The sequence below is a fragment of the Thalia democratica genome, chromosome 6 (genome assembly GCF_965202585.1).
Source record: "Thalia democratica chromosome 6, ktThaDemo2.hap1.1, whole genome shotgun sequence".
NCBI lineage: Eukaryota > Metazoa > Chordata > Thaliacea > Salpida > Salpidae > Thalia > Thalia democratica.
Window position 1 is genome coordinate 14,038,035 of NC_139170.1, and position 10,576 is coordinate 14,048,610.

Sequence of the window (10,576 nt, forward strand, 5' to 3'; positions counted from 1 at the left end):
AATAAATCATATTATTTCTAAAACCTGTAAGTGTTTACATCGTTTATGCTTTATTGCTATAAAAAATATCACAACACTGGTGTGCTAAAAAAAAGTTAATTCACTTAAGATATGTTAAAGAAATTTTTTTAAACAGTTGTTTTCAAGTCAGAGAAATTTTAGTTGTTCTAAACTAACTACAATTGAAAATTTAATAATTTAATTAGTTTACTTCACAAAGTATAAATAATAAACCTGTTTTATACTTTAGCTAAATGACTATAAAAAACTAATGGAATATATCTTTAACGTTAATTAAAAGATATATTTTATATATTTGTCTACATAATAAATCATTACGAATACAATTTTTAAAACAGGCAAAGCTATTATTGAACCATTTACAGTAACTAAGAGTAGTGTACAGAGGTAACTTAATAATTTTTGACAAAGTTTGTGATAGGATCAATTTATATTGGAAAGATTTATTTAAACCATCATGAATGTGGTGAAAAGTTTTAACAACTATGTATCAAGTAAACTAAAAAGTTTACTAATTATAAGACTTGTAAAAGTTTTTATTTTCAAGGCTTTTATGATAGTTTCTTTAAAAAGTTTTAAAACGAATTATTATATAAAAGTTCGTTAGTCACTGACCATGAACATTTTTTAAAAGTTTTACAGATAAAAAAATACAAAACTTAAGAAAAAAAAAACTGCTATATTTAAACTTAAAATACACTTAAGGAAAAAAAAATTAGATAAAAGTGCTGGAACAAATTGCTAAGTTTTTATCAGTATTTATGCATATCCTTTATTTAAAATCATTTATTTTAAAACCAAATCCAGAAAAAAAGAACATTTTTTAGATAAATTTTATTTTTATAATGGATAATAAAAATAACAATACAAAACTTCCAAACGACATTTCTGTATATTAACTTAATAGACACTTTTAAACTGTTGTTTGGGAACGTAGAAAAATAATTTAAGATTCTTTTTACAAACTTTACTACCTATAAATTTTTATTTCAAATTTATAAGAACTGCTTTAAAAAAATAGTGTTCTCGAATTAAAAATAACTATTCGTAAGAATTTATTCTTTTTCTTGATTTACAAGTGTTTTTGTTTTAGAACGTGTTCACTATACAACTCTACTAAACTATAATCTATAACTAATAAAATATTGTTGACGAATAATTATAAACTTAATTATTCTAACATTGTGAATCAAAACTTATTTCCATATACTTACTTAGTTAAACAAAATTATCATTTCTCAGGTAATTTGTCATGAAAATAGTTTTGACTTTACCTCGTTAAACTATTTAATTACATACTAAAAGCTATTAAAACTATCTAAAAAAACAAAGATTTTGTTAAAAATGAAACAGTTAGTGTTGAGTACCGTTCGGCCAAAAAATATTTCAAAATCATTATCAGTAGTATATTAAAATTTTTATAAATTTTACTAGTTCAAAGCTTCTCTTTAAAACCGAATCATTGTAAAAACATTATCGCTACTTGTTACAACAAACTTTTTCGAACTATAACTCCTTTTCGTTCCCAAGCGGAGATTAAAATTTTTTTACATACAACATGTTTTACTTTTTAGAACAACCTGATACTTTTAGACTTGTTTAAAAGAATTTTTACAGTAAAACTGTTTATACTTTTACGTAGATTTTACAACTGATATTAGTACGAATGTGGTTTTATAAAAAAGCATGTTTTTATAATATTAATATAACTGTTATTGTATATTACTAACTTAATAATAGTTACTTTTATATATTGAATTTTCCTCCATGATAAACGATCAAGTTTCGTGCTTGAATTGTTTTATTAAATATTAAAGTCAACAGTAAAAACATACCAACAAAAAGTTTTAATAACATTTTTTATCTAAACTTGTTTAACTATTTTGTATTTCATAAACTTTCTACACATAACAATAAAGTTAACTTAATTTTTGACACTATAAATACCTCTTTTTAATTATTTAAAAATAAAGGTCATACAAAAATTTTACTAAGATTAAAAATAGTTGGTTTGACTAACAACATTAACTTTTAAAAAAATATATAATTTTAGTTCCTATATTAAACTCTTTAAATATTTTTTAAAATAAAAAGTAAAAAAAGGGATATTAATTCTTCAAATTATATGATTTAAAATTACAATAAAACTTATATTAATTCTAAATAAAAATGTACGTTCAAAGATATATCTAATATTGATCTACTAGATGAATAAAATTAAAATCCGGCAAAATAATATTTTTAAATTAGTATCCGGTAGGATCAGAATATTGTTTTGAAATTCGGATCCGGCTCTGCATTACTAGCACTTATTTGTTATGTAGATCTAAGTTTAAATTTTATGTAAGTTTTATTCGCAGAACAATAGTAGTTTAAACTGTAACTGAAATAACATAAAATTGTTAAAAACTTCTAATTTTTATAAAATCTGAAAATAAGAAATAAGTGATATTTTTAAGTATTAAACTGAGTACTCGCACAAGTTGAAATAAAACATTTAAAAATCTTTTAGACAAATTCTTATTACTTTTAAATTTAAAGACTTTCTTTTTTTTTTTACAGACTATTTTTATACCATAAGTTACGAAATAGCTCAAATATTTAATCATAAAAAAAGAAGTGGCTTAAATTCAAGGTGGTAAAACACAACTAGTTGTAAATAAAGTTAACTACTTAGCATATGATTACTTTCAAATTTAATTATTTTTCTAAATATATGTAGATTTTGCTTAGATCAACAAAAATTAAAACCAGTGATTTTTTTTTTCAGATATCAAATTTACGACAGCTTTTTTAAAATAACGAAAAAAGTAAATTACTGGTAAAGTATTTGTAGAATTATAATTGTTTAAAAACTAAAAAATAATTATTTGTTGTAAATAATAACATCTTTATATCTATATGACTTTAAAATAAAGACTAATTTGTTTAATTTAGTATATATTGTACTGTACTGAACATATATAGAACTGAAAAGCTGTTCTGTCAACTAACTGAACAGTAAAACATTGTATTAGTAAAACTTAGTGTTATCAAAGTATATATACTTAATAAACACTCAAATTTTAAAATTTTTATATTATATATTTTGATAACAAGCCTGTTTTACAATCATCGAAGAATTAGTAATGGTTGCTAGTTTGTAAGAAGTTTTTGTTACATGTATCTTACTAATAGTTGGTAAATTTTAAATATACTAAGGCATTTAGGAAACGAAATAACTTTCTATTTGTCCTTGACATAACATTAAACTGTATACTGGTGTATGACTCGATAGCCGAAAGGTTTTTTCGAACACCAGGTCCTTGGACCAATTTTTTTTTTTCTGTTCAAAAAATAGTATATTCAGATTTTTTTAAAATTATTTTTAAGCTTTTGCACATTTTAAATTAATCAAGTTTAAATTTGTTAGTAAAAATAAACAAACAAAAAGTTAAACGAAGTTAATGAAATTCTCACTAGCTTAATAAATCTCGTTCAGTATTTAATAATACTATAAAATTGGAGTTTTTGTTTCTACAATATAGCCTTTTTATCAAAAAAGAGCAACCTAATTTTACTATTATACACTCATTAATGAATAATAAAATTAGTTTACTTTTTGATATTCATACTGTTGTTACTTAAAATAAAACATAAAAGTTAATAAACATAAGTACAGGACTACGGACAGTTATCTGTACCGACAGTATTTTGTATTGTAAATATTTATTATTTAAAGCTCCAACTAGACCACATACGTTAAGTGTACATCAAGTAGTAATATTTATTTTATAAGACTAAACAATGAAATATAACGTAAAAGAATTTTTAATTTTTAATTCTCAATAGCTGAATTATTTTTAAGCAATTTTTATGAGGTTCGTATATTATTAGTTTACAATAAAAACCTACACCAAATAAATCATCATTTAGTTTCTGAAAACATACTAAAAGTTCTAATTAGTATACTAAGTTTAAAAAAAATTGAACTTTAATTTCTTTAAAATCTGAAAGTTCTATCGGTGTTTTAAAAAATAGTTTTAGAAGAAGTTTGTTATAAATATTTTACATACGAAAATAAATATTTTTTGATATAACTCAACATAAAATACAACAATTTAACTATTTTACAATATATAAAAGCTTACATTGGAAATTAAAAGTATTTTTGTTATCTTAGTTATTATTTATACTTGATTAAACTTACACTACTAAATTACTTTAAATTGCTGTATTTAAGTATATAAAAAGCTAGTTTTTTTTTTGAATAAATTAACAAGACTCACTAAACTTGTTTTGTTAATTAAAAATAAAAAAATTTCAAGGTAGCTTTGCTCAATTTTAAAAATAGCAAAGCTTTACCAGAATTCCACAAAGAAAGTAGTTGATATTTGTTTTAATCTAAAATATAAGGAAAGGTGTCAGAAAAGCACGGGCGTCACGTTAGCACAGATTGACACTTTAGCACAGGCCTGCACTTTAGTATGGCATGACACTTAAGTACAGAGTGACACTTTAGCACAGCGTCACTTTAGCATGGACTGAAATTCTTTTTTATGCTTACATAACATTTTTACTGTCATGTTTAAATATCTAAATTCAAACTCTGCAACATGAAGATTAAAGTTAGTAAGCTTGTTACAACCGAAAGCTTTAATAAGAACTTTAATTAAATTGTTTAATATAAAATAATACTAGCTTTGTTAAAGCAAACCTTAACTTTTTAATAGTAATATAAAAGTAGTTTTACAAATTTTATTAATTCATTTTACCAAGATATTTTAAAAAACATATTTTTAAACTTTTACTTTTATATTTTTAACATAAAACTATTTGTATAAAACTAGCAACATAAACGAGCTCCAAGTTTTTTATAACATTTTAAATAAGCTTAAATTAATTTTAGTTAGTAAAGTTTAAGTGTTAATAAATACTGATAAATAATTTGACTTTGTTTTTTAAAACTCGGATAATTTTTTAGATTATTAAAAATTTACTTAATTCATTTTGAAATACATAAAGTTCGAATATTGCAATACAAAAGTTCCTCTTATTTCTAAACTATTTCTAAACTAAACGAAAAATTACAAGAATTCCTACGCGGAAAACAGTACAACTTTAGTATAGATTAATATAGTTTTGTAAATTTGGTTTTTGTTCGTTCTTCTAATAAAGTTTAAATTAGTGTTTTACATAAATAAAGTATCTATTTCAACCTTGTTAGCCAAGCAAACTGTTTAAATAAATTTTAAGTAAAATATTAGTACAAATATTATGTGTATCAAAATAGTATAAAGTTTAAATTATAGTATGTGTGTATAAAAGATTTAATTAAGTATTTAATAGTTCAATTACCATTAAATTTACAAACTTCTTGTTTTCTAGTATTTATTTTTGTTATTAAGTTTAGTTCTTATCAAAAAACATGGCCTACTAAAGATGTTTTCTAACTTATTGCTACCTACGAGGGATTTCTTTTAATTCATTTTAAAAGGCTGCCAAGATTTGTTTTACAATATACTCCATACCTAACATAATTTTAAATAAAAATAAATTTGGTAGACACACTTCCCTTTGAATTAACACTTTAAAGTGCCTAAAATGCGTAATCAACAGGATGCTAAATATATAAAGTTATGTTTTAAACATTTTACAAAATAAATTCTCATTAGTATTTAACTTAATTTGTACACCAGGTTCTTAGACCAAATTTTTGAGTGCTTTTTTTATCACTCAATAAGCAATATAACAATAATTTAATTACTTATCGATCGTGCTTAAGTGTCAGAATGTGCTAAAGTATTACCCCGTGCTAAAGTGTCATTCCGTGCAAAAGTGTCACTCCGTGCTAAATTGTCTATCTGTGCTAAAGTGTCACCCGTGCTAAAATGACGCTCTGCTTTTCTGACACCTACACTTTAAAATTACCAAGAGTCCAAAATCCTAAAGCTCAAATCCCCAAGTTCACACCTACAACTGAAATTCAAAATCAAAAAGATATGCAACAAATAGTATATATTCTACTATTTGTTATTAATTTTAGGCCAAAAATAAGTTCTATAACAAATGCATAATGAAACTCTTAATAAACTTACAAAAGCAAATATTTGGGTGATGACAAGAAATAGTATTAAAAAATTTTAAGGTTTGTAATATAATAAAACTAAGGCTAGTTATTGAAATTTTAAGTGTTTAACATGAAAATGTTGAAAAAAAGTTTATTAAAAAGTATGCAGTTCAAATGGGAAATTAGCTACAAACAGCCATAACATTGTTAGGTAAATATCAGTACATATTCCTAGCTGTGCGTTTAATTAAAGTTTAACCTTATGTGGCTTGGTTGCAGCTTATAAGCATTATAATGACACAATATAATAAAAAACTATTACAGATATAAAGCATCTAAACCAGGGTGGCCCTTTTACCTTAAAAGTCCTGGAAATTGATCATTTGACCAAAAAAAAACTTGAATTCAAACAAAATTAATAATAAAAATCTGGAGTTTTGTATAATTTTTGTATGTAAAGTATTTTTTTTAAGGTAGAAAAACATCAGAATTAACTCACTCTCCCCTCTACAACTCTAAACGTTTTCTGAAGGTCATGCAAGTGAGTTTGAGCTCATCACGTGTTATTCCACCTGCCCTATCTTTAAATTTACTAAGAAAAAATTTTACCATTTAATTAAAAAATAAAATTAAATCTATAAACAAAAAAAAGTAGAACTTTTAACTAACCAAAATAAAAATAACTAATAATAATAAATATAGTAATAATATAATAATAATAATAATAATAATAATAATAATAATAATAAATAATAATAAATATGCAAGTAAGGTTAGATTAAAAATAAATATTTGGTACAATATGCTTTTTTAATAATTGAAATTTTAATTTTTATGTAAAATAGATTTAAATTAGCATTACAGTATTTTTAGTAATTTATATAAACAAAAAGTTTTTTAATTCTTTATTTACTTATTTACTAATGAAATACAAGAAACTTATACTTTAAAAAATCTGGAAGAATATTTTAAAAAACCAGGGACCTCCATCTCAAAACTCACTTGTATACACATATACCCAAGCTGTGCTTGTACTTTAAAGCATTATTTTAATCTACAGTAATCTTCCTCTTCAGTTACAGTGCATCCTTGCTAATCCAGCCATGTTGTGCTAGTTTTTCTGTAGTTATGGCTGGATAATAACAAGTCATTTTAAAAAATAATCTAACTCTTTTATCATATGCAATGCAAATGGTGAAGTACATACTACATTTTAAGTTAATTAATTTTTTCTTCAATTTTTTTCAATAATTTAGACAAGTAAATCAGAACAAAAAAGTTAAAACAAAAATTTGATGAAGTTTATAGAATTTTAAGTTTAAAGTGAAAAAATTGGTTTTAGCTGAATTAATTAAATCTACTTCTCTTTTTAATTTAGCCGGATTAGCAAGGGCCAGATGAGCAAGGATGTATTTTACCAAAAAAAAACATTCTATTTGAAATGAAACTTCATTTAAAAATTTTACTTAAAAAGGTTTAGTTCAGAAGTAAAAAAAAATTTTATTTTTATAAAAGTTTTCCAATAATCAAAAGAATAAAATGGGTGGAGGGGGCGGGAGCCCAAAATTTTTTTACAAAAATAACATTGGCTCTTGTATTTAAGCTTAAAGTATGTACTATAAGATATATTTTTACAAAACAAAAAAAAATTAATTAACTTTTTTTATACAAGTTTTATAAAAAGATTCCGATAAAACCGTATGAAATTGAAAACTTTCAAGGGCTAATTTCTCTGAATTTAAAAAGATTGACTAAAAATCTATCTCCTCATCACTTTTAAAGCAATTTAATTTAAATTTTCATGAAATGTACTTTTAATATTACAAACAACTTGAATAAAGGGTATTTTTGGAAAAAATTATTAAAAAAAAATCTTTTTTTTGTTTCTTTTTTATAATTTGTTTTTTCTTTACAAAAATTAGAATATCTGTTTCCTACAAGTTGTTGAAAGGTTACTCTGAAAGTGTTTCAAAACAATTTCTCAAAGACTGAAGGAAGAGATAGATTTTTAGTGAAACAGTCTATTTTTGCCCTTTTAGTTTGCGCCTCCCATAAGGAATCTATTAGATGCTTTGATCGCTTATATCTCAAAATTTACTTTGAGTTATAACAAGGGGTAACAAGTAGCTTATCTAATTGTGTAAAAATAGGACTAAATTAAAACAAATAAGTGTTTACCCTCCTATGCCCCTTAACAATTATAAAAAGAAAGTGTATAATATAAATAAAAATAAAGTAGTAGGTTGCTAAAGTTTGATGATTGTAAATAATAGTGCAGTTTAAGTCTAACAAAGAGTAAGTTAGTCATTAAGCGTGAGTTGATCATCAAGGGTAAATGATAATGGCACAAATTTAATGAAATTGGACATGGAAAATAATCTTATACATATATTAATTAAGTTTTTCTAAATAATTATCTGAATCTTAAAGTTAAGTTACAACTTTTATTGTTAAAAATATTAAATATCACTTATTAGTATTTAGGGAAGAGTCAATGTTAAAACATCTTTTCTTTGAGTTATTCAACTAACTATTTTATAAACTTCATTTTTTTAGGAAATACAAAATATATTTATAGTCTTAAGTATTAAGAACTTTAAAAATGAATTAAAAATGACTTACACAAGTTTTTATTAAGTAAACTTAAAGTTTTTGGATGGTAGTTTGATTTAAATGTTTTGTTTATTATTTAAACATTATGTAGAACTTATTTGCCTTTTTTGTATAGTAAATTTATATTATTCCATAGTTAAAGTTTTTGTGACACTTTTTAATTACTTCATTTTTTATAACACTATTTTTATTGACATCTCCTTTAACTTAGTTTTCAGTATTTAAAAGTAAAATATTTTACAGAATTAAATAAGATAATGTTATCAAGATTCAGCAAAATACCTTCTTGCAACATCAGCAAAGTTGCCATCATAGGTGGTGGTCAAATGGGTTCAGGAATTGCCCAAGTATCTGCAGTTGTAGGCCAAAAAGTCACTATAATAGATCTTGACTCCAATGTTCTTGCCAACTCTCAGAAGACAATCACCAAGAGCTTAGAGAGAGTCTTTAGGAAAAAGGTTCCTGATGAAGCTGAAAGAAAGGCAAAGATTGAAGGAATAATGGCTAATATCTCAACTTCAACTGAGCTCTCAGGAGCAGCTGGTTCTGATCTTGTAGTTGAAGCTATAGTTGAGAATCTTGACATTAAGAAGAAAATATTTGCCCAACTTGATGATATAGCTCCAAAGGACACTATTTTTGCATCTAACACTTCTTCATTACCAATTACTGACATTGCCAGCTCAACAAAAAGGTTAGACCGCTTTGGAGGACTTCATTTCTTTAATCCAGTTCCTATGATGAAATTGGTTGAAGTTGTTGGCACTAAGGAGACCAGTAAAGAAACTTTTGATGCTATGGACAACTGGGCAAAGGGTCTTGGAAAGGTAACAGTGGCATGTCAGGATACCCCTGGGTTCTTAGTAAACAGGCTGTTAGTTCCTTACTGTCTTGAAGCAATCAGGCTGCATGAGAGAGGCCATGGTACAAAAGAAGACATTGATGTTGCCATGAAATTAGGTGCTGGATACCCAATGGGTCCATTTGAACTGACAGATTACGTTGGCCTAGACACCATGAAGTTTATCATGGACGGCTGGTCAGAAGTTGAACCGGACAATCCACTTTTCCAGCCCTCAGCCATGCTTAACAAGCTTGTTGAAGAAGGTAAACTTGGTAGGAAGACACAACAGGGTTTCTATGACTACAGGAAGAAAGTCTGAGAATTTTATATAGTTTTTAAATTGATATTGAACTTGATTTAAATACCAATAGTCCCAATTATTCAAATTTATACAAACTTATACTAACAAGTTTATATAGTTTTATCATTATTTGCTGTAATGTTTTAATTATTTTATGTAAATTTTATTTTTTGTGCATTATAAAGGTTGCCTTTTTTAAAGCTTCTTTACAAAGTTTATTCCATAAATAATCAAATTAAATAGCTAAATTGTCTAGACTATTTTTAATTTCTAATAATTAAAGCGTTATTTACCAAAACAATTATTAAGGCAATATATAAACAATATAAAAACAACATCTACTATATGACTGAACCATAGGTGGCGTGTGGTTTTCGTTTGAAGAACTTACAAGGTTTGTATTAAAATGTTTATTGTTTAATTTAATACTAATAAAACAAGATAAAAATATATTATCTTTAATTAATTTATTAATGTATAATTATTTGTATATATTCATATTATAGTAATATAGCCAATATTATTGTTTAGTTATATGTATCAGAGAAATTATTTGCTAGGCTTACAACTAAGACTTTTTGTCTATAAATAATAATTTAAGATAATCAAAATACACCCATTACAACTACTAAGTAAAGGAGTGATACGCATATATGCTTATATTTTAATTGTTTGCAACAGCAATAAAATTTCTTTTTTGAACACTTTACTATTTTTAAAAACTATATAGCCAATATTTGTAATACTT

General features: G+C 24.5%; 1 protein-coding gene across 1 annotated transcript; it reads left to right on the forward strand.

The window, feature by feature from the left end:
* Positions 1-8,930: 8,930 nt before the first annotated feature.
* LOC145837919 (hydroxyacyl-coenzyme A dehydrogenase, mitochondrial-like) lies at positions 8,931-10,137 on the forward strand. Its single transcript, XM_082945408.1, has one exon. The coding sequence runs from the start codon at positions 8,941-8,943 to the stop codon at positions 9,844-9,846; it is 906 nt and encodes a 301-aa protein (XP_082801534.1). The 5' UTR covers positions 8,931-8,940; the 3' UTR covers positions 9,847-10,137.
* Positions 10,138-10,576: the final 439 nt, after the last annotated feature.

What these genes read in the sequence shown, in the direction of transcription:
- LOC145837919 (XM_082945408.1), top strand. Translation starts at nt 8,941, where the DNA reads ATGTTATCAAGATTCAGCAAAATACCTTCTTGCAACATCAGCAAAGTT.